Raw genomic sequence first — 23,085 nt, forward strand, 5'->3', positions numbered from 1 at the left:
TTAGCCGGGTGAACGTTGATTCCAACTATTTAAGCGACGGGCTATTCAGAACTCTCGAAAGTATGTGGAAAAAGTTAAAAATGAAAAAAAAATTTTTTCACCCGGACCCAAAGGGCTCAGATCTTGGATTTTTTCAGGGGGAAAGTCGATCAAAGGGTCACAAGGGTCACGAGGGCCAAAGTGTCAGATCCTCGATTTTTCCAGGGGGAAAGTCGACTTTCGCCAAAATTGAATTTTTTAGCCGAGTGAACGTTGATCCTGACTATTTAAGCGACGGGCTATTCAGAACTCTCAAAAGTATGTGGAAAAAGTGAAAACTGAAAAAAAAAAAAAAATTTCACCCGGAGCCAAAGGCTCAGATCTTGGATTTTTTCAGGGGGAAAGTCGGTCAAAGGGTCACGAGGGCCAAAGTGTCAGATCCTCGATTTTTCCAGGGGGAAAGTCGACTATCGCCAAAATTGAATTTTTTAGCCGAGTGAACGTTGATCCTGACTATTTAAGCGACGGGCTATTCAGAACTATCAAAAGTATGTGGAAAAAGTGAAAACTGAAAAAAAAAATTTTTCACCGGGGGCCAAAGTGTCAGATCTTGGATTTTTCCAGGGGGAAAGTCGACTTTCGCCAAAATCGAATTTTTTAGCCGGGTGAACGTTGATTCCAACTATTTAAGCGACGGGCTATTCAGAACTTTCAAAAGTATGTGGGAAAAGTGAAAACTGAAAAAAAAAATTTTTCACCGGGGGCCACAGGGTCGGATTTTCGGTTTTTACTTGGAACAAGGATCACATTTGTTAACACTTTCATTTTTTATTTGGATAATGCATGCAAGCGGAGGGACAAGAGTGGCTAGAATAGATTTTGCAAGTTTCTCCCCTTGTTGGGTAAAAATGTCAAGCCTCCACATACATGCATCTCCCCTCCACCCTCCCGTGAAATGTCGATTTTCGAGATTAAAAAAAAAAACAATAATTGCATTTTTTATTTCAATAGCGCATGAGTGAACAGGGATATGAACGAAGATTTAATATAGGCCCATAGAATTACGGGGACCGGCAAGGATTTGGAAAATCTGAATACAAGTCCTGCTTACACCTAACAAGTGCTGAAATGGGGCATAACCAGAGGTAGAAAGGTCTCGGAAGCACTTGGGAAGAGGCTTCCCAAGACCTATCCAGTTCTGAATGGAAAGACCTAAGTAGAACTTGTCAGGTCCAATTATTCGACTCAGGAACGTCACATTACAAATTTTCCGTAAATTTCCTAAAAATTTAGTTTTTTCGAATTGAAAATTCCAATTTATTCATTTCTTGGTAAGGCCCAATGTCAAATTGAAAATTTTTCAAGTTTCCGGAAAATGAAAAAAAAATCATAAAATTGAAAATTCCATTCTTTTTATTTATTGGTAAGTTCCAACTTCACATTTGGAACTTCCCCCGAAGTTCCCAAACATTATTTTTTTTTCAAATTAAAAATTTCAATTATTTCATTCACCGGTAAGTCCCAATGTCCCATTAAAAATTTCTCAAGAATTTCCCGAAAGTCAAAAAAAATTGATCAAATTGAAAATTCCAATTTTGTCATTTATTGATAAGTCCCAACTTCACATGATAAATTTCCCAAGAATCTCCCAAAAATCGATTTTTCTTTTATCCAAAAACCAAAAAAAGTATGAAATATTGTTTTTATCATTCCGGCCGTGAGGCAGAGATTCACGGACGCTCCGCTCCGCTCCGCGTCCGTGAATCTCTGCCTACGGCCGTCATAACAAAAAATACTGTTCGTCATACGGCCAAAAAAAACTTTTCTAGCTCATATGATTGCAGCCCGAACCGAAGGCGAGGCGAACTCATATTCGCCAGAAATATACTATTTTCGGCCTAGTGACGAAATATACTATTTTGTCATTCCGGCCGTAAGGCAGCGATTCACGGACGCTCCGCTCGCCTTCGGCTCGTGCTGCAAACCTCATATTCGCCAGAAATAGTATATTTCGTCACTAGGCCGAAAGAAACTTTTCCGGCGAATATGAGTTTGCAGCCCGAGCCGAAGGCGAGGGCTGCAATCATATTTGTCAGAAAAGTTTTTTTTGGCCATATGACGAACAATATTTTTTGTCATGACGGCCGTAAGCAGAGATTCGTTAGGCAGAAACGCTGCCCTACGGCCGGAATGACAAAATATACTATTTCACGTATTGTTTTTCCCGGAAACTACTATTAATTTGTGTTCATTATTGCAGCCATGGTATCGTACAACGTTGTTGTGGGTGATACAGTAACAAAAGTTATAATCCGAGTATTTGGCCTGAGAGAGGACAATATATTCGGTAAACGTGAAGTTGTCATTCTGCTAGCAACAATGTGGATAACAGTGCCACTGTGTTTATACAGAAACGTAGCGAGACTAGCTAAAATATCGTTCCTCTCGCTCGTGTGCGTCGGCTTCATTCTGCTCGCCATTTTCATCAGGATGAGCACAATGGCGGCCATTGTGTGAGTTGACAAGGCAATTGTTTTCAATCCCAAAAAATGCATTAAAATTTCGGTAAAAAATCAGGCAGATCTGAGAGACCACCGAGAGACTTGGTGAATTTTTTCAGAATTTTCTCATGCCCCTAAAATATGGAAATAATTGTCCCCAGGCCAGAATCCACCGACAGCTGGAGATTCGCGTCGATAAGAGGCGTTATCCCCTCAATAGGCATAATGGCATTCGCGTTTATGTGCCATCACAACACATTCCTCATTTATGGGTCCATCGAGCGTGCGACCCAACAGAAGTGGGACGTAGTGACCCACTGGTCTCTATTCACGTCTTTCATTGTGGCCAGTGCTTTTGGAATCGCGGGTTATGCCACATTTACGTCACACGTTCAGGGCGATCTCATGGAGAACTACTGCTGGGACGATGATCTCATGAACTTCTCGAGGGTTATGTTCAGTGGGACCATCTTGCTGACGTTTCCCATTGAGTGTTTCGTCACACGGGAGGTAATTGGAAAAAAAAATGAGGGGGTGGAAATATTTGAAGGGGAGTTTGAAAAATTTATTCATTTTGTAGGAATTGGATGGAATGGGTTGGAGGTGATTTGAAGAGGATGAATAATTTTGAGAAATGTTCAAAAATACGAGGTGGTTGACAGCGGCGGGCGCCGCCATCTTGCTTGGATACCCCCTCCCTCTGTCGCACGGGACTTTGAAGATGGCGGCACCTCCACCTCGTATTTTTCACAATTTATTAAAGTTATTAGACCTCTACAAATTACCTTCAACTCAATGCATACGGTTTCTATGAAAGGAACAAATTTTTTAAACCATCTTTCAGATTTTTTTTTGTTTTTCAATATTTTTTTGCTTATTAACCTCACTTTATTTCGTCATAAATTAATTTGAAAAAATGGTTAATTCCAATGATTAAGAGGCCTCAAGTGTAAAAAAAAACAAAATAGGTAAAAAAGTTTGCATCATGAATTCTCAGCTGAAAAGGGATTTAAAAATCTAAAAGAGAGTTTGAAAAATTTGTTCATTTTCTAGGCACTAGATGGAATGAGTTGGAGGTAATTTGAAGAGGATCAAGAATCTTCAAAAGCGTTAAAAAATACGAGGTGGTTGACAGCGGCGGGCGCCGCCATCTTGCTTGGATACCCCCTCCCTCTGTCGCACGGGACTTTGAAGATGGCGGCACCTCCACCTCGTATTTTTCACAATTTATTAAAGTTATTAGACCTCTACAGATTATCCTCAACTCACTGCATCCGGTTTCTATAGAATGAAAAAATGTTTCAAGTCACGTGGAAAATTTTTTCCGCATTTCAGTAGTTTTTTTTTAATCTAAATGATGTACTTCAATAACTTTTGCATCGAAGAAAAATGGACGAAGTACGCCATCATTTCCAAAGTACTTTCTCAATAATGAAAAAAAAATAAAATAAAAAAAGTGATGATTCTTTCAGGTAATCCTCACAGCAATAAAAGGAACCGACGAGACTGAAAATCACGACATGTACATCGCCGGTTCCGATCGCCGATACTTGATCATCACAATGGGAATAATAACAGTCGCTTACTTCATCTCGATGACGACCGATTGTCTCGGGGTTGTCCTCGAATTGAATGGAATATTGGCGGCAGTGCCCCTAGCCTACATCCTCCCAGCCCTGTGCTATCTCAAATTGGAAAATGGCGGACTTCTCTCACCTCAGAAACTTCCGGCCCTGGGGCTCTTCGTCGCCGGCATTTTTGTCGCTGTCTCCGGGCTCTTACTCATCATCTTCAATGACGATAGGGATGAGTCGTGCAAACACGGACAGGTCATGGGTTATTGTCTGAGAAATTCAACAATTTCTACGACCACTTCTGCGCCGGAAGTCACGACCGCTGTTAAACAGCTGATCACGACAACTGCGCGAGTCATTTCAAGTTCCACTGGGATTACCGAGAATTCTGAAGGCACAAGTGTTGATTCTCTTCTCATTGGGACTACGGCTAGGCCTGAGATGACCTTGAAAGGGTAATTTTGACTTCCGGTTTGAAACAAATTTTGGATAATTTATTTATTTCACTGTTTTTGTTGGTGAGTTATTCAATTTTTTTTTTCTGCAAAAATACGGAATTTCAAGGGTGAACGCAAATTTAAATTAGTTTTTGTCTAGATTTAATCATTTTTAGACGCGATTTTTAATCTCTTCAATTAGTTAATCAATTATGTAGACTGGAAGAATTATTTCTTCGATTATCTATAATTACAGGGTCAAGTAGTCATGGGTGAATTGAAGATGAAGCTTCTGACAAATTAATTACTCTAATTATTAATTTTGAATTTTTGTTTAATTTTTCTTTTTTTTGTTTTTGTTGGTGAATTATTAAATTTTTTTTTTATACAAAAATACGTAATTTTAAGGGCGAAAGCAAATTTTAAATTAGTTTTTTTGGAGATTTAATCAGTTTTAGACGCGATTTTCAATCATTTCAATTAATTAATTAATTAATCAATTATGTAGACTGGAAGAATTATTTCTTTGATTATCGATAATTCTAGGATCAAGTAATCATGAGTGAATTGGAGTCCAAGCTTCTGATCAATTAACTACCCTAATTATTAATTGTGCAATAATTGTTTAAATAGAAATTTTAAGTTTTTCTATCGTTTTGATTAATGTACAAAAAATCTTGAGCTTTTAATCAGGAATAGCAAAATTTCGCCCGAATAACTCAATAGGTAACATTATCAACAATGTTGTGATTAGAGTGACCATTAGTATCAGAGGGGCGAATGTGTAATTACCGGCTTAATATAAAAAATGACAAACTAAAGAAAGTTGTGGAAATAAAACTATTGATAAAATTATTGATTGATGCTGCAGAGTTGCAGGTGCACAAAGCAATCATTAATGAATTTTCTTCCAATTGTTTAAACAATTAGTCGATAAATTTTCGATAAATTCTGCTCTTGAATTTTTTTTTAATCATTGATTATTCTTTTATGGGATTTTAAATGCTTTTATGGACATCTGTGATGACAATATTCTTCATAAATGATTTTTTTCATTTTTTGTTTTTTATATAATTTTTTATAGACGAAAAATTAAAGTTTTCTTTCATTTTTGGAGAGAGAATGGAGTTTGAAGGGTTCTCACTGGTGTAAATATTGTTTGGTGGATTTATTATATTAATATTACTACAGTGTATTGAATAATTATCAAAGGCTTGAGAGCAACAAGGGCGTATGTGAGGGAAAGACGATGCCTCGAATTTCTCTTTTGAAAAATTCAGGATTAATTCGTTGATTTTGAGCCTTTGATGTAAAATATTATTTATTAAAAATAATATACGAGGGAACTATGATATGTGCCGTGTCGAGCGACCCGCTGACGAAATTAAAAAATTGACGAACAACTCAATTAAACAGCTAGTGCTTCATATATTTAAAACACGTTTGAATATTTTTCCGTATTTTCTTTTGGTCTTGAAGATGATGATAACACGATTTCATTAATTAGGTAATTTTCAGAGTTCATTTCGTCAGCAAAATTTTCGTTTAATTATTAAGAGATTGCGAGTGGCAATTCTCGTGGTTTACTCGACCATTTCTCACTCTGTGATAGATTACGTTCCAATCAAAAGATACTGTGCACGGGAGATAATTAAAAACTAAGCTAATTACTTAATTAAAATGGAATCATTAGTGAAATGATTCGAGGAAAATTTTTTTGCTAGTTATTTTCGCCAATATCTCGAGTACGAGTAGATTTATCAGAAAATGTCCCAAGAGCTTTTTTGTGGGAAATGCAATTATCTATAAAAAAATTTTCATCACCTTTTTCGATAAAGCCACTCGTTAACGAGATATTCTTGAAATAAGCAGAGACCTCACTTGTGGAATCTACACCAAGGACGCATGAACGAAAGTTTAACGGTATAATATTGATATGATATATTATAAATATGTAATAATGTATAAAATGATATTAATGTTCAGTCATATTGCATTTGTTCATGTTTATGAGTGGAGCAATAAATTCTACGTGGTTGAATAAAAAATGGAAAAAAGTTTTTCAATTTTTTCTTCTTTCAATTTAGAAAATAATTTAATTGGCTATCTGATACAGTTAGTTATAAAATATTATTGATGATGATTCAATTTGGTGATTAATTAACTAATTGATGAATTAATTGACGATAAACTACGTGATTTTCGATTCTTTATGCATTCAGGCTAGCGCTTCAGGTACTGTTACCGTACAAGGGCCTTGAAAATGGTATCTGTAATATAAAATAAAAGAATTAACCCTCAAATTTTTTTTCAATTGGGTTTTTGCATATGAGATGGCCCGCGACTATTTTTTCAATGTGTTAGGAGGCCTCTAGAGTAAAAAACAACTACTGAAATGGGGGGAACACTTTGCGCCTTGAATTTTCAGCCAAAAGGGGATGAAAAATTTTGACAAAAGGCTTACAAAATTTGTTCACTTTATAGAAACCGTATGAACTAAGTTCAGGATGATCTGAAGATGATAAATAATTTTAAAAAATGTTTAAAAATGTGAGATGAAGGCGCCGCCATCTTGAAAGGTCCTTGCGCCTGTCAACCACCTCATATTTTGGAATATTTCTCAAAATTATTTTTTCTTTTCAGATCACTTTAAACTAGTTTCAACAAGTTCCCAGAAAATGAACAAATTTTTCAAGCTATTCTTCATGGCGCGAAGTTTCCCCGGTATTTCAGTGGTTTTTGTTACCCTCGTGGCCCCTCAATAGTAAGTGAGTCTTCTCGATCTTCATATTTCAAGCTATGCAGAGGGCTCAGGAGAAAAAAACAACTACTGAAATGGAGGGGGGGATTTGCGCCCTGAATTCTCAGCCAAAGGAGATGAAAAAAGATGAAAATACGCTTAAAAAATTTGTTCACTTCATAGAAATTGTATGAAGTAATTTCAGGATGATCTGAAGATGATAAATAATCTCAAGAAATGTTTAAAAATCCGAGGTGGAGGCGCCGCCATCTTTAAAGGTCCTTGCGCCTGTCGGCCACCTCACATTTTTGAACGTATCTCAAAATTATTTATTCTTTTCAGATCGTTTTCAACTAGCTTCATCGAATTTCCAGAAAATGAACAAAATTTTCAAGCTATCCTTCAGGTTTCTTCACCCCTTTTTGGCTCAGAATTCATGGCCCAAAGTTTTCTCTGCATTTCAATAGTTTTTTTTCACTCCTGAGGCCTCTCAATTCCTCGCAACACCATAAATCTCGTGCAGAAACCCAATTTCCTTAATTATTTCCAATTACTGAAATTTATTGGTGGCGTCAGTTTCCTCGATATTGAATTCGGCAACAGGTATGCCACGTTCAGCAACTCTAGGTGCGAACATTGCGGCTGGATAGACCATAGATGAGGTCCCGATGATGAGACAAGCGTCACAAGTCTCAACCGCATGTTCTGAGGAATTGAAAAAAAATCATAAGAAATTATTGATGACGTCCTGGGCGAGGGGCCATCCATTTGTGAAATCAGCGTGTCACTTAGGATTGAAATCGTATGAAATCAGTTGAAATCAAGTGAATTACTTGCAATCGGTGAAATCTCATGGAACCATGGAATGAGCCACTCATGAAATCCTGTCCAATATATAAAAGAAAGAGAAACTTTCGACTTATTTATGGTGTATTCTTCTACGTATGCCCATTTACGCGTATTATTTTTATTTAAAAATTCTCGAACTTCAACCAATGACTATTCATGGTTATGTGGCCATTGGTCAATATCGCCAGACAATTTCCTACCCTGTGGTGACCAAGAAATGTTGAGCAATAGATGAAAAGATATATAAAGAAGTTATTAAATGTTTCTAATTTCAAAATTCGTTCATTACTGATCAGAGTGGAGAGTTCATTTCGTTTAGTTGAATATATGAAATGTACGTTGTGCTCTATTTTATTGAGTAAATAGGTATTTTATCGAATGAATGAAAAAAAAATTGACTTTTATGGCTTCACTTCGATGTTTTCATCTGTACATTCACCCCCTTTGTAACTCTCACGCTTGAGGCTTCTTGCATTAATATGATGCATTTTTTTCCTCCAGGTTCTCTCCCCATTCCCCCCTCCTCCACCAAATAGATGAAATCGAAAACGTGAAATCACTTGAAATCGTCTGAAATCGCGAAATCACCAAAAAATCTCAGGCAACCGCATGAAATCAATGATTGCATGAAATCGTGAAAATCTTCCTGAAATCAACAATCACTGTCGCCGCATTTCCAAATGAATGGCCCCTCGGTCCCGGGGATTGTATTGCTCTTGGAAATGATATTGACCAGCTCTGTCAAGTACATCAGACTCTAAACTCTCCCCAAACCATGTTATGTGTGGTCGCAATAAACCGTCACAAGAGTTTTTCTTGCACTTTGGAAGTTCTTCGATTGGAATATCCGAAGTCATAGCATCCGGATCTGGAGAACTGCAAGGTAATTGATTTATAGTATCGTTGGATATTCATTACCGAGTCTTGAGTGATTGGGGAGATTGATATTTTTTGACGTGGATACATCTATGGTTTCAATATGGGGGGTCATTTTGCGAAACGGCCTTTATGTGCAGCGCCATCTATCGGAATTCTAGACATTTCGAGGTAATTCGAGAAGTTTCTTGAAATTTCGGAAAATCTCAAGGAGTTTCTAGAAATTTTGAAGAAATTCTGGGAGTTTCTAGAAAATTCGAGAGAATTCAAGGAGTTTCCAGAAAATTCGAGAGAATTCAAAGAGTTTCTAGAAAATTCGAGAAAGAAGGAAAGACCATGACCATCGAAGATACAGCCGCCTGCAATTTTCCTGATTCTCAGGTCATATCGGTTACAACATGATTTCTCTATTTTCAATGAATTTTTTTCTGATGAAAAATTTCTTTCCAATGATTAATTCAGATGCTTCACCACCATCGTTACCATTTTCCCGCCAGTGCGGGGCAGATCGGTATGGTGTGATTGATCTCGATGTCGTCGCACTTGGTGCAACGAGTCTTGTACAATGATCCATGGAGTTCAATGATGTTTTTAGTTCCGGCTCTTTGATGAAGACCATCGATATTCTGGGTCACTACTGTCACATTTTTACCTTCTCTTGTCAATCGTAACTCGAAATTTGCGATTGCCTCGTGAGCCTAAAAAATGAGTAATCAAATCGTAGAAATACAAGAGGTCAGATCATTCATGTAGAATGATTGGATGTTCTGATGATTCTGCATTTATCTCCGGAATTATCATGTTTAGGAGAAAATGTCATAAGACACTTTTCGTAGGAAATTGAATTCTCTACGAAAAAAGTCTTTTGACATTTTCCTCTAGAACTGACGATTACCGAGATAATTTGCGATAACTCAATCGGTAAAAGCATCAGCTCAGTAATCGGAAGGTTGTGGGTTCAAATCCCGCGTGAATTGTATTTTTCATGAGACAAAAAATTCGGAAAACTCTCAAGTGAATGAATAAAAAAACTGAATAAATTATCTATCCTCACCGCATTAGGTTGCGCCTTAGCAGCCCCATCCCTCCGAAATTCATAAAACTCCCACACCATCGACGGATTGCTCTTGAATGCATGTGGTGTTGCTAAACTCTGGGCCAAATATGTCCTCCAAAATCCTCCAGCACCCCTGAATGTCGGTATTCCAGACTCAGCCGATATTCCACTGCCCGTCAATATCAATATATTTTTTGCATTTGCAAGTGATTCTTTGAATGACTTCATCACGTTATTCAATATTCGGTTCGCCAGGTTTAACTGATTTTTTTTTCTATTTCCAATTGATCAACTGTATTTTTATCACTGTTACGTATTCCGCGATTTTAGGGGGGGGGGANGGCGGGGGGGGGGGGGGGGGTTACAGCTGACACATCAGCTGTGAGACTGACGCCATTTTGGAGAACGAGTTCTGGGAAATTTGACTGGGGATTTAATATTAAATGGAAATATGGAACAGTAAAAAGAAAAAATGAAATAAAAATGTGAAGGTTTTTTTTCTGAGGTTTGATGAACTCTTTAGGAGTTTTTCGATTGTTTTGGGGGAGTTTTGGAATATTTTTCGATGGGCGTTTTGTCTCTGAAATGCAGAGGTGTTGAGTTATTCTTGGGGACTGATTGATTGGTGGTGATGAGTGATTGGTATTGGGGTCGAAGAGTGGGCGAGGGGTTCAGGAGGAAATGTCGGGGGACAAATATCTTCTCCCATCTTTTTTATTGCTTCGGAATGGAGGCTTTGTAATCGTTTAATGTGAGTTTCGGATTTTTTGTGTTATATGAACCCCGTATGAGCCACAAAGTCCGAAAATGGAATGTAAGAAAGTTTTTCATCAATCGTTCGCTAATGAATGGATCGAATTGATTTTGTTTTCAAATGTAGATATTGTTGAGTCCTATCGATCGCCATTATTAAAAATTTCATTCATCAATTAATTTTTTTTTATCTTTTGATTTTTTTTCGAAAATCGGTTGTCCCACGATAACGAAAAAAAATGTTCTGAATTGATTGAATGATGGCTTCAAAAATTAGTTCGGATGTCCTTTTGATCGAGTTCGAAGATGAAAACGATAGCAATAATCGTTATTTTGATTTATCTGATAAATTTGCAAAAATTTTGCATTTTTTGAAAATCAGAATTCCGAGGATATCTTTGAATATCATGCTTCAAATGAATTCAATCATAGCTTAAAATGTTTGTTTTAATGCCATTAGGTAGAAGTTAAAAGATGATTACGGTAGCTATATTTGATTTTTATCATGAGTGTTGAAAATTTCAAATCTTTCATGAATTTCCCTGAAAGTGAGCTTTCTGATGGTATCTTCAAATGTGATATTTTAAATTCATTCAAGTATGTATAAATAAAATTTGTCTATTACCATTTAATCGAAGGGCTGAGGGAAGAGATAGAACAGTAAAAAAAACAATCGATTGTGTAGAAGAAAGGGATAATAAGAATAATGATGATGATAACATTCAACTGTGTTGAAAATCTGACAAAATTAGTTGAAAGGAAATCTTATTCAATTTAATAAAATGGAATAAACAATTAATTCTGCATGATAGAAGGAAATCATGTGGAAAATAACCATTTGGAAGGAAATTATTAATTTATTACCAAAAATAATTATATTATAGGCAATGCAAGAGCAACTGCCCACTTGTTTGCTATTGTTTACGAAAGAGGTGCAGTATTAACTAGTTTTTGTGATATTTTATCGCGGATGTCAACGACTTTCGAAAGAGTTATTTTCAAGGGGTAACAGAATGTCACTAATTTGCCAAATTTTTCAACAAATTTCCTGCTGAAAGTTATCGATATTTTTACAAATCCAAGCACATTAATCTCCAAGAAACGATGATGAAGATCAATGTGCTTTGGGTTGAAAAAATATTAACAACTTTGAGCAGAAAATGTGTTTGAAAATTTCGAGGAAACAGTGGCCTTCTGTTACCCCTTAAAAAACGATTGAAGGATAAATTTTGTTGAGAAACTCTTGAATTCTGGAAGAAAATCGTTGAGTAGACGACAGAAAATGAGAAAGACTAGTATATTTAATTAATCGGATGACAGATGAATAATGAAAGTCGAAAATTAATGATTCAATTATTGAAATTGAAAAATAAATCGCGCAGAAATAAATCGGTCACTTCCATTTTTACGAATTTGGCGCCATAATCTGACGCCAACTCCATGTGCATGCGCGGAGTGACGAATAATTTTTAGGTTACGTTCCCCAGTGTCGGAAAACAAACGTCTGGAGTAACCGTATTACTTCAAAAGCTGAAAAACCGAGTGCAAGTGGAGTTATCATGTGAGAATATCGTGAATATCAATCCTTATCCTTACAACATAATAAATAACACATTGACATTAAATCGTGAAGCGAACTACAAAGATTGTTCTAAACATTCGGCAAAAACATTCGAAAGGACTGCCCCAAGTGAAATTTAGCCTCGAAAATTTCCAAAAAACAGACGTTGTCACGTGATTTGTCCGAAAAATCATCCCTGAATCTAAGAATCTTCTGTGAATCCATCAAAAACTCATTAAAATCCTTCGTAGACTCGGAATAAGCCGTTAAAAATACAATTAAAAAAGTCCTTTCTAAGTGAATTTATCATAAAAATCACTCAAAACTCTGTGTAAATTACCCCCAGACCCCTCAACCCCCTAGACCTGACCCCCTCTGACTAGAATCACCCTAAACAAACTGTAGATACCTTAGATCCCGACGATCACCTCATGATCCTCAAAAATCCCCGTTCGCCCTCCAAAATACTCTTTTAAAAAATTGAAGAAAAAAAGGAATTTTCAAAAAATTTTGCACAGAAAATATTTTTTTTCTCAGTTTTTCAAATTGAAAAAAGTTACAATTTTTCTAATATCCAATTCTCCAAATTCTGAGAAAATCAAATTTTTGAATGCAAAGAATTTTTTTTGTTTCATTTTATGCGAAAACTTGAAAAAATTAAAGAAACAAATTAATTTCAAAACATTTTGAATAGAAATTGTTTTTTAAAAAAAATTCAAATTTGTTTAATTCGGGAAAAAATCCGCTTTTCGACATTCTAAGAAAATCAAATTTTTCATGAAATTTTTTTTCGAAAAAAATCAAGTTTTTTGAAGTCGAAGAATTTTGAATTTTTTTGTTCAATTTTTTTGCGGAAATCCTCTCTAAAATCCTCGAAAACCCCCTTGACCCCCGAGACCTCCCATAATCCTCCCGACCCTCACCAAAAATGGAGGACCTGATGCACCTGGACCTGTACGGCCTCCTGGACATCGAGCCGACGTCTACGACTTCTCAAATAAAGACAGCCTACCGTAAGAAGGCCCTATCCTGCCATCCCGACAAGAACCCTGACAATCCTAGAGCAGGGGAGCTCTTCCACCAGCTGTCACAGGTCCTAGAGATCCTCACGGATGAGTCAGCGAGACAAGCCTACGACAAGGTCCTCCTCGCCAAGGCGCAAGCCAAAGAGAGATCCAAAAAGCTAGACGCCAAAAGGAAGAAGTTCAAGGACGACCTTGAAGCCAGAGAGGAGCGTTTCAAGAATGGGAGGACATCATCAGGGAAGTCTGAGGAGCAGAAGCTGAAGGAAGAGATAGAGAGATTGGAGAAGATGGGGTCTAAACTCGTTGAGGAGGAGGTGAACTTGATTAACGATCAAATACGACAACAGTTGAGGAAGGATCGGACAGGAGGGCCGACTGATGAGGGACTGACTGGAAAGGTGAAGATCAGGTGGAGGGCTGATAAGGATGATGTCGACAATGGGGGGTACAGTCAGGAGGTCCTGATAAGGATCATGTCGAAATATGGAGATGTGTCTGGGGTGGTTATGTCTGGAAAAAAGGGGAGGGCTTTGGTGGAGTTCACAGAGAGGTCTGCCGGTGAGATGGCTGTGATGGTCGAGAGGGGCCTCGCGGGAAATCCTCTGGGGCTTGAGGGACTCTGGGAGGGGGGGAGAAAGTTAAAAGAGAAGGAAGGGCCGTTCTTTAACGATCAGATTCGACAGCAGTTGAGGAGGGATCGGACAGGAGGGCCCTATGGGACGGGAGGGCCAGATGCTGAGGGGCTGACTGGAAAGGTGAAGATCAGGTGGAGGGCTGATAAGGATGATGTCGACAATGGGGGGTACAGTCAGGAGGTCCTGAACAGCATCATGTCGAAGTATGGAGATGTGTCTGGGGTGGTTATGTCTGGGAAGAAGGGAAGGGCTTTGGTAGAGTTCACAGAGAGGTCTGCTGCTGAGATGGCTGTGATGGTCGAGAGGGGCCTCGCGGGAAATCCTCTGAAGCTCGAAGGACTCTGGGAGGGGGAGGGGAGGACCAACAAGACAGAAGGGCTGACCAAGACAGAAGGGCCAAATTCGAGAGTTTTTCCATCTTCTGGAGAAAGGTTTGGGCAGGGGAGGACTCCCACGACTTTTCCGAGCTTTTCGTCAGCTCCTGATATCTTCGCGGGAGGGACGGATCAGAACTTTGAGAGCATTGTCCTGGGGAACTTGAGGAGGGCAGAGGAGCGGAAGAAGCTCATTCAGGAGATGATGGAGGAGGACGAGAAGAGTTGAGATTCTGGGAGATGAAGGATTAGAATATTAATGACTGAATGAATATTTGACTTTATAAAATAAGAGAATGTTGGATTGTTTCAAGATAAAGATGATTAAAGTGAAGCTTTTGGATTTGAAAAGAGACTTTTTATTTTTAAATTTGCATGGATTTTTTTCCTGATTTTTTTAATCATTCTGAACGATCTTCAATTCATTTTGTGCCTTTTCATTTGGTTTTGTGACATTTTGATTTTGATCTTTTCATGACATCTAATTTTTTAAATCAATTTTTTGAATTAAAATACTTGTGAATTATTGCGACTTTTTAAAATTAAGATACATGGGATTATGGAATATTTTCAATTGTTGTGGCCTTCATTTTGAATTCCTAGCTCCCTCCCGCCAAATCTACGCCATATTGCACACTACTGCCATCACATGGTGCAACGAGACAATCAGAAACTGTCAATTAATCACATTGTTGCATTTTTCGTTGAATAACACATGTCGCACACATGTTCACAAGTTTTATGACTCATTCCACTGTGTTAGAATGTCAAAATCTCTTCGTCGAGTCATCAACAATCGTCTCAAACATCATTTAATCGTCTAGACTCCAGACTAACTCGTTCTGAACATCGGAAATTTCACGAGATTCACAAAATTTCGTACAACAACGTGTGAAATAAGACGGGAGGGTCTTCAGTGGTAAATCATTGAGAAAAATCCATCGAGAGAATGTTACCAGGTGCTCTCGTCATAATTTATTACGTCGTTAATTCCCTAATTTCTTTGGTAAGTTTTTTTAATTTCTCGGTTTTTAATTTTTTAATTTTCATGTTTTTTTACTTTTTTTTCTAGGCTTCTGCGCAATATTGCGAGTTTGGCCTGTGCTCCAGCAAGGAATACTGCTGTGGAAATAATGAGTGCTGCACAGAGTTCAATACTTGGTTGTTGATGTAAGAATATTATGAACAATTTCATAACAAAATTAAAACAGTTGAAAAATAGATAAAAAATGACGACGAAACAGACAAGCTAAAATGAGCTTTTTTCAATCGCCGATAACTTGAGATCGGTAGAGTGAAATTAAAATATTTTTCTTTAGTTTTGAGAATATTTTTTGAGAGTTTAAAATGAATTTTAAGTTATCCAAATCGCTTCGTTGGGTCAGGAGATATAGCCGATTTAAGAAGACTCACTTGAGCAGAAAGTAATTATAATTTTTTATTTTTCAGCGGTTGTTTACTAATGGCACTAACAATTCTCTCAGTTGGCTGTGCCTGCATCTACCGGTACTATTGCCTCCTCCCCACCCTCAAGCGCACCAACTCGAGATCGAAATTAGTCTACACCTGAATCATCAAAAAATCCGGAATTGGTTCATTTGATTTTGGGGACGTGAGGATTTCTAGGCTCTCTGCTGAGATCCACATTGAGAATAACTCAGAGTGGAATGGGTTTAGCGAATAATGTCAGTAAACCATTTTTGTGGAGAATTTAATTCTGTACAAAAAAATTTTGAATAGATTTTTTGATAGACCCAATAGTTTTTTAAATATCCACGAAAAGAAGAGAATGAAATTCCCTCATTTTTGGGTACGAATTTCTGGAATTGAACATTACGTTCATTAGAACGTAATTAAGAATAACTCAGGGAGGAGTGAGTCTAGACAAAAATGTCATAAAACCATTTTCGTGGAAAAGTTAATTTTCTACAAAATGGATTTTAACACATTTTTCGATAGACTCATTAGTGTTTGAGATATTCACGAAACGAGAAGAATGAAATTTTCACATTTTGAGATGTGAATTTGTGTAATTGAAGATTACGCTCATTAGAAAGTCGAGAATAAGTCAGGGAGGAGTGGGTCTAGGAAAAAATGACATAAAACCATTTTCGTCGAGAAATTAATTCTGTACAAAAAAGGCTATAACACATATTTCGATAGACTCATAAATTTTTGAGATATTCACAAACTCAGAATAATGAAATTTTCACATTTTGGGATGTGAATTTGTGGAATCGAAAATGACATTAATTAGACCGTAATTGCCCCTCTTACGAGAGGCTTCAGGAGAAAATGGGAGACTCAAATTCCCCACAAACCATTGTCCCTGACATTTTCCCCAAAATCCACCCAGAAGTCCTCGAAATAGCAATGTCACCGGGAAAAATACCCCGAAAAATCTCGAATAATTAATTCCTCAAATAATCATCAACTTTTGTAAACTCATTGTAAGCCTGCATTTATCCAATAACAATAAAAGCATATAATGATAATGAGAGCTGACGTCACTGGTATCTGTAAATACACAAGGAGGGTCAGACTGTAAAAATCAATAGACAGAGGGGCGCAATGTCATGTGTCCTATGTATATAAAAAGCTCTCAGTACTCAGTGGCGGGTGGAAGGATCAAGATGGCCGTGGATGGCTGTAGTATTAATAACAATGCGTTAAAATTCAACAATTTGTGATTGCAAATGTGGTTTCAAATACTGAGGTATCATGCTATCAAGGGGTATTAAAAGAGTGGCCATTGTCGCTGGATTGTCCGAGTGTTTAATTTATGTGAGTGGAATGTCCACGATATTACGATTATTAATTGTCAATGAATTTTTGTCTATTAATAAATCGATTTTTTTAACATTTTTTTTTGGGAGTGAAGTTTCTTTCGTCTTTCGTTTCTCGGAGGATTTCAAGGATTGCGGGGAGGGGGTGCACTCGACCTTGAACTAAAAACCCTATTTTTGCAGGCTGAAGCCAAATACTGTGCCTTTGAGATAGGGGGTAATCCAAAATATTATGTGTAAGTATTTTTTTTTGTCAAAATTATGCGGGATCGAAGAGTGTTTTATTGGGATCATAATCTCGAAACGAAGAAAATCTAAATGTCAGGGGAGTCCTCCATCGAGTCTGACGTGACTTGCACGTCAAATGCTTTGATATTTTTCGTTCAGACATTCTCTAATATTTTTAATTAATTATTTTATTGGCACGCGTTTAGAACGAGTTAATCAGTATGAGATAGTAATTTCAGACTAATTGTCGGTAGTTATGAGTGGTCGGCTTATTGGCGATAATACAGCTGTGCGACCGCGACAATTATCTTGTAGTAATCCATGAAGATCCACTCGATGTTGAATTAATTATTTGATTAATTAATTAATTAATTAAGTAATAGAAAATGGAGAAAAATTGATTTTTGGATCGAAAGTGTGTGAAGAGCTTAATGACTTTGATAGTTATTGAGTTGATGGATTAGTTTAATTTCAAGCATTAGTTAATTGAAGAATCAGTTAGTGCCCTGGAGACAATTATTTACGTGAAATTAATACTACTGAAGTGGAGGCCATTGTTTCGCGAATATCTCGGCGGGGAGTGGGTTTAGCGGTAAAACTCATAAGACCTTTTTTGTGGAGACTTGTGTGATCTACAAAAAATGTCTATACGATTTCTCCTAAAACCACTCCTTCTTGATATAATTCTCAATTGAACACACGATTGAAATTTGAACACTTCGAGAAGACAACCAAAAATTTTCTTTGAATTATCCCGGTTATGAGTGGGTTTCGGAGAAAACATCAGAAGATCTTTCATGTAGAGAATGGAATCCTCCACAAAAAACGTTTTTTGACATTTTTCGATAAAACCACTCATCGTCGACATAATTTAATAATGCGGCTCAAATTCAAGAAACAGATTTTTTTTGTAAACAGCTGTGAAGTGGCTAACAGTTTTGGGTACAAAACTGTACAAAACTAACAGTACAATTGATTAAAACGTTCAGACCACTCTCAGCTCGTTTCATCACACTCCCACGATGGGAACAATTCTCCAGCGATAATTTTTTCGTCAAACAAGTTCCAAAAAAAAACAATTTAACGATGAAAAACTCTTCAATTTATTCTCACCTCCTCCCAAATGAAACGAAAACGATTGATAGACCCGCGAAATTATTAAAAAGCATAACTATCTCTTCCAGATGTCCAAAAAACGAACACTGCTGTAATTTCGGCTGCTGCGTGTCCCCGGGTTTCCAGATATACCACTTGTGGTACTACTGGTAATAAAGAAAAAATAATAATCTTAAGAAAAAACTCAAAGGGGAAGTATTCTATAAATGTCCGAGTGACCTTCACCGATTAATGTTCTCAGGCTACTCGTCATAATTATGTTCCTGGTGTGCTCTGGGGGTGGCTGGTGGTACAGGTATTGGCTCCAAGGACGATATCGAGCTGCAACGTCCGTGATACCCACGACCACGAGGTCATCACACACTAGGACTCACAGTATTCCTCAGCGTGGTTCATTATGCCAGGGGCAGCAGGCCAGTATCAGTTATAATTCATCGAGAAATACTGTCTTTCTTCATCGAATGTGGAAAGGTAATGAAAAAAAAAAGAAAAAAAAGACTAGATCTAAAAAAATTTATTTTTAGGTCCACACAGAGGCATCCCCGCCTCACCCCCTTATACCTCCACCCCTCCCTCCCACTCCACCCCCTACCACCCCCCAAACATAGTCCTGAATGATTTAAACTGTCCCTATTACCAGCTCTACGGTCCACCCCCCAGCTACGACACAGTAATAGCCCAATCCCGTGTTAAAAACAACCCCCTACCCCTCCCCCTCCACCGCACCGATAATTCCCGAACTGCTCAACCCTGCACCCACCACCCCTACAGTGGCCAGCAGCTCCACACCTGTGATTACTATCAGTCACGTGATAGCCACAACTGCCAGCATCACTGCAGCCACCAAGAGGATGCATCAGCAACGGAATTAAATACACAGTTACCACAATTAAATTCCTCGATCAATGAGAGATCATCATCAGTGATTAATCCATCCGACAATGTGATATTAGATGCGCTTAACAATCATTCGATTCAGTATAATTTACGTGGTATAGCTCAAACTAATGACCAACGACCCTCGACGTCCACCGACAGTCGGGGAATTTTTCATTTTGATATTTCAAAGCACAAGGGAGCGATTGGGAGGTCCAAGTCACTTGATTAAGGATTTTTTTTCGGGAGATCTGCTTGGTGGGGTTAGGGATGGATTTAGAGAAATGTCAAGGGACTTTTTTGTGGGGAATTTTTACATGAAATTGTTCCCACGGTGGGAGTGTGATGAAATGAGTTGAAGATGGTTTGAGCATTTTTAATTATTTTTCAAAAATGTTGAAAACGCCAGGTGAAGAGGACAGGGTGGCCGCCATCTTGCAAGTCCAGAGAACATGGTGGCGCCCAGGCTTGGTATCCGCCTTGCATTTTTTTGCCAAAAAAATCTTTTGACATTGTCTCCTGGGATCAATGGTTACCGGAATAATTAGGGAAATACGTTCTGTTGATTTTTTTGAGTGAGACGGTCATTATTAAACGTCAATTATCTTGACGATGAGTGGTTTTATCGAAAAATGTAAAAAAGCATTTTTTGTGGCGAATTCCATTCTCTACATGAAAGTTATTCTAACGTTTTCTCCGAAACCCACTCATGACCGAGATAATTCAGAAAATACTTTTTGTTGTCTTTTCGATGTGTTCAAACATCAATCATGTGTTCAATTACATCAAGAAGGAGTGGTTTTAGGGGAAAACGTATAAGGACCTTTTTTGTAGAACACACAAGTCCCCACAAAAAGGTCTTCTGAGTTTTTCCGCTAAATCCACTCCCTGCCGAGATATTCGCAAAACAATGGCCACCAATTCAGTAGTATGAATTTCACGTGAATAATTGACTCCAGGGCACTAATTGATTCTTCAATTAACTAATGCTTGAAAGTAAAATACTCCATCAACCCAATGACTATCAAAGTCATCAAGCTCTTCGCACACTTCCGAATTTACAATCCAAAAATAATTTTTTTTCTATTTTTATTAATTAATCAATTAGGAATTAATTCAAAATCGAGTGGATCTTCATGAATTTCTAAAAAATAATTGTCGTAGTCGCACAGCTGTATTACCGCCAATAAGCCGACCAATCATAACTATTGGCAATTAGTGTGAAATTACTATCTCACACTGATTAATATTTCGTTCTAAACACGTGCCAATGAAATAATTAATTAAAAATATTTTAAAAAATGCCTGCAGAAAAAATATCAAAGGATTTAAATTACAAGTCGCATCAGACTCGATGGAGAACTTGCATGACTTTTTGTAATTTTTTCTTCATTTCCAGATCATAATCCCAATAAAACAATCTAAATATTATAAAATACCTAGGGCATGCTCACAACACCTTTTGCCATTCGGCATTCAATTCCGATAAAAAAAATCATAAATATAGGAATAAGGTAACAGAACCGCATGCAAGTTCCCCATTTTCTTAAACCCTTACAAATATGTTCTTACGAGCTGTCCGATTGAATCACTAATTAAGGAAAAAAATTGATGTATAAAAAAAAATCAATCTAAGAGAAAATTTATTTTTTACTATCGAAAAAAAAACCTAAATACTAGAAGAACAAATTACGAATCGAAGATCATTATTTCGTCTCTCAGTGTAATCATGTAATTTGTTCTACATTATCTACCTAACAGATTGTAATTGTGGATGGATAATAGTGAATAAATAAAGAATAAACAAAGTACGAATCTCATCGATACTTAAACAATTACATGACTCATGGCAACGCGGTCCGCCTGCCGTCTTCATCGCTTATTTCTCTAACTTGTCATTATTTGTCTCATGTTTGAAGAGAGAATTATAAATGTTGGTAGGGTAAACTGCCCAGTAGATGGACGTTTGTTTTTTAGCAATTGAAAAAAAAAAAATTGATCGAAGAAAAATCGTCACTCAGGGGTTAAGAATCACAACAGTTAGTGAAAATTCAAAGCAACAATTCAAATTTCAGTATTTTTTTGCGTAATTTCCTATCCAAAAGTAGCTCGTCCATCTATAGGGCAGTGTCCATCCACTGGGTAGCTTACCCTACCAAGGATATTAGAAAAGAACAACAGATAAGCATTTCAACCTCCTTGAGAACCCGGTGGCTTGGCGCAGTGGGTAAGTTCGTTGCCTCACATGCGAAGGTTCCGAGGTGAAATCCCGGCCGGGTAGAATGGTGCGATCTAACCATTTAAAGTCTTGATCATCATCGCAGTGTACCCTAACCGGGTAGAAACGATGTAAAATAACGATAAAAAAAACCTTGAGGCTGATACGAAAGGAAAATTTCGCCATTCTTTACGCGAACGTTAATAAAGACGATCGATAAATCCCCCCTACGATGCTGATGCGCAAGCTATTAATGCTGTTGGTCACCTGCGTAATGCTGGCTCATGCCGCCGAGGAATTGTACCACAAGTACCGTAAGTATTATACATTTGTATCCTCCGATAGATTTGTACATTTGACATTAACAGCATGTTCTGAAGACAAGGATTGTGAAGAGACCGCGGCGTATGTCTATTGTAACGGAAAGACATATTGCGACAACAGAAAATTGTGTGATTGCCAGGCGCCATGACTGAACTTATTTTTTTGTTTGAACACGCATTGTTGTAAAATTGATTAAAATTAAATAAATCATGTGAATTTGATGAAATTGGTTGACGAAAATCATTTTCCACTCCTAATGATTTTTTAAATTGTCAGAGTAACACCTATCGGAAAACTTGGATGTTAGGGAAATCGATCGGAGAAGAATCACCCAATCGATCTCTCTGAGATCTATCCCTCAAAGGCAGATATATATTTTTTCAAATATTCTTTTTTCCATATGGTCTAGTGGCTAGGATTTTATACGAAGGCATCATTATGAGCTGCGAGATGACATCTTGCTTCCTTAAGGTACTTCCGCAGTAAGTATACTTGGTGAAAATTTCGAAATGGTATAAAGACGCAATATTTGGATCATATGTGGACCACATTAAAAAGATATTCCCAAAATTTCAAGTCCCTGGTCCACCCCATTTTGGAGATATGCATCGCCAACCATTCAATTTTTTTGTTTATTCCATTTTTGACGATGTATATCTCGAAAATGGGAATAGTTTTTGAATGTGCTCAACAACATATGATCCAAATATTGCATCTTTATACCATTTCGAAATTTTCACCAATTATACTTACTGCGGAAGTTCCTTAAGTCAGATTTCCTGTCATACTTCCGACAGTGATCTTACAACCAACTACTCAGATCTAATCCGACAGTTATAAATTTTTTGGTCACAAGGTCTTTACACTTTTGCTGATAATATATCATTTTCTATTTATTATTTTACTTTCAATGTATGCATTGTATTTATGTGACATCAAATTTGCATCTTGTTGAAGACACCGTTGTTTTCCATGACTGATATAGTCTTTTTCTCATATAGTCCAGTGACTAGGATATTGCATTAAAACTTTATTATGAGATGCAAGATAACGCCTTGTTTCCTAGTGTAAGATCTCGGTCATTGTTTCAATAGCATGAGTCATCGTATATCCAACTGCTCAGATCTAATCTGGCAGTCATAAATTTTTTCGGCACAAAGTTTTGACAATTTTGCT

At 37.3% G+C, this 23,085-nt stretch overlaps 5 protein-coding genes across 7 annotated transcripts in view; 3 read left to right on the forward strand and 2 right to left on the reverse strand.

Annotated features, from left to right (window-relative positions):
- Nucleotides 1-4,863, forward strand: part of LOC107040343 (putative sodium-coupled neutral amino acid transporter 11) — an 11,096-nt gene extending 6,233 nt beyond the window's left edge. For both annotated transcript variants that reach the window (XM_015260395.1, XM_015260396.1), the window contains 3 exons: nt 2,240-2,492; nt 2,642-2,990; nt 3,953-4,863. In XM_015260395.1, coding sequence (XP_015115881.1) covers nt 2,240-2,492; nt 2,642-2,990; nt 3,953-4,513 — 1,163 coding nt within the window. In that variant the 3' untranslated portion in view covers nt 4,514-4,863. The remainder of the gene's footprint in view (nt 1-2,239; nt 2,493-2,641; nt 2,991-3,952) is intronic.
- LOC107040349 (protein LSM12 homolog A) overlaps nt 1-23,085 on the reverse strand; it is a 90,768-nt gene that overhangs the window by 14,323 nt on the left and 53,360 nt on the right. The gene's annotated exons all lie outside the window — the stretch shown is intronic.
- Nucleotides 6,550-10,337, reverse strand: LOC107040348 (NAD-dependent protein deacylase). Its single transcript, XM_015260401.2, has 5 exons — nt 10,011-10,337; nt 9,440-9,654; nt 8,814-8,956; nt 7,786-7,936; nt 6,550-6,761 (listed from the first exon to the last, which is right to left on the reverse strand). The coding sequence occupies exons 1-5, from the start codon at nt 10,239-10,241 to the stop codon at nt 6,710-6,712; spliced, it is 792 nt and encodes a 263-aa protein (XP_015115887.1). The 5' UTR covers nt 10,242-10,337; the 3' UTR covers nt 6,550-6,709.
- Nucleotides 12,988-14,665, forward strand: LOC107040345 (dnaJ homolog subfamily C member 17). Its single transcript, XM_015260397.1, has one exon. It carries the CDS (start codon nt 13,256-13,258, stop codon nt 14,588-14,590), a length of 1,335 nt encoding a protein of 444 aa, XP_015115883.1. The 5' UTR covers nt 12,988-13,255; the 3' UTR covers nt 14,591-14,665.
- On the forward strand, nt 15,046-21,178 carry LOC107040347. The gene is made up of 7 exons (XM_015260400.1): nt 15,046-15,367; nt 15,434-15,531; nt 15,811-17,145; nt 17,331-17,383; nt 18,560-18,640; nt 18,733-18,962; nt 19,016-21,178. Exons 3-7 carry the CDS (start codon nt 17,083-17,085, stop codon nt 19,597-19,599), a joined length of 1,011 nt encoding a protein of 336 aa, XP_015115886.1. The 5' UTR covers nt 15,046-15,367; nt 15,434-15,531; nt 15,811-17,082; the 3' UTR covers nt 19,600-21,178.

The sequence above is a fragment of the Diachasma alloeum genome, unplaced genomic scaffold (genome assembly GCF_001412515.2).
Source record: "Diachasma alloeum isolate Michigan unplaced genomic scaffold, Dall2.0 Dall_scaffold_00327, whole genome shotgun sequence".
Classification (NCBI taxonomy): Eukaryota; Metazoa; Arthropoda; class Insecta; order Hymenoptera; family Braconidae; genus Diachasma; species Diachasma alloeum.

Bases quoted from the DNA above. Each gene is read 5' to 3' on its own strand.
- LOC107040347 (XM_015260400.1), top strand. From the start codon at position 17,083: ATGCTATCAAGGGGTATTAAAAGAGTGGCCATTGTCGCTGGATTGTCC. The intron at 17,146-17,330 runs GTGAGTGGAATG...CTATTTTTGCAG, and splicing joins TGTCCGAGTGTTTAATTTAT to GCTGAAGCCAAATACTGTGC. The intron at 18,963-19,015 runs GTAATGAAAAAA...ATTTATTTTTAG, and splicing joins TCTTCATCGAATGTGGAAAG to GTCCACACAGAGGCATCCCC.
- LOC107040345 (XM_015260397.1), top strand. From the start codon at position 13,256: ATGGAGGACCTGATGCACCTGGACCTGTACGGCCTCCTGGACATCGAG.
- LOC107040348 (XM_015260401.2), bottom strand. From the start codon at position 10,241: ATGAAGTCATTCAAAGAATCACTTGCAAATGCAAAAAATATATTGATA. The intron at 7,937-8,813 runs GTCAATATCATT...TCAATTCCTCAG, and splicing joins TGATGTACTTGACAGAGCTG to AACATGCGGTTGAGACTTGT. The intron at 6,762-7,785 runs GTAATTGGAAAT...TTTATATTACAG, and splicing joins GACGCCACCAATAAATTTCA to ATACCATTTTCAAGGCCCTT.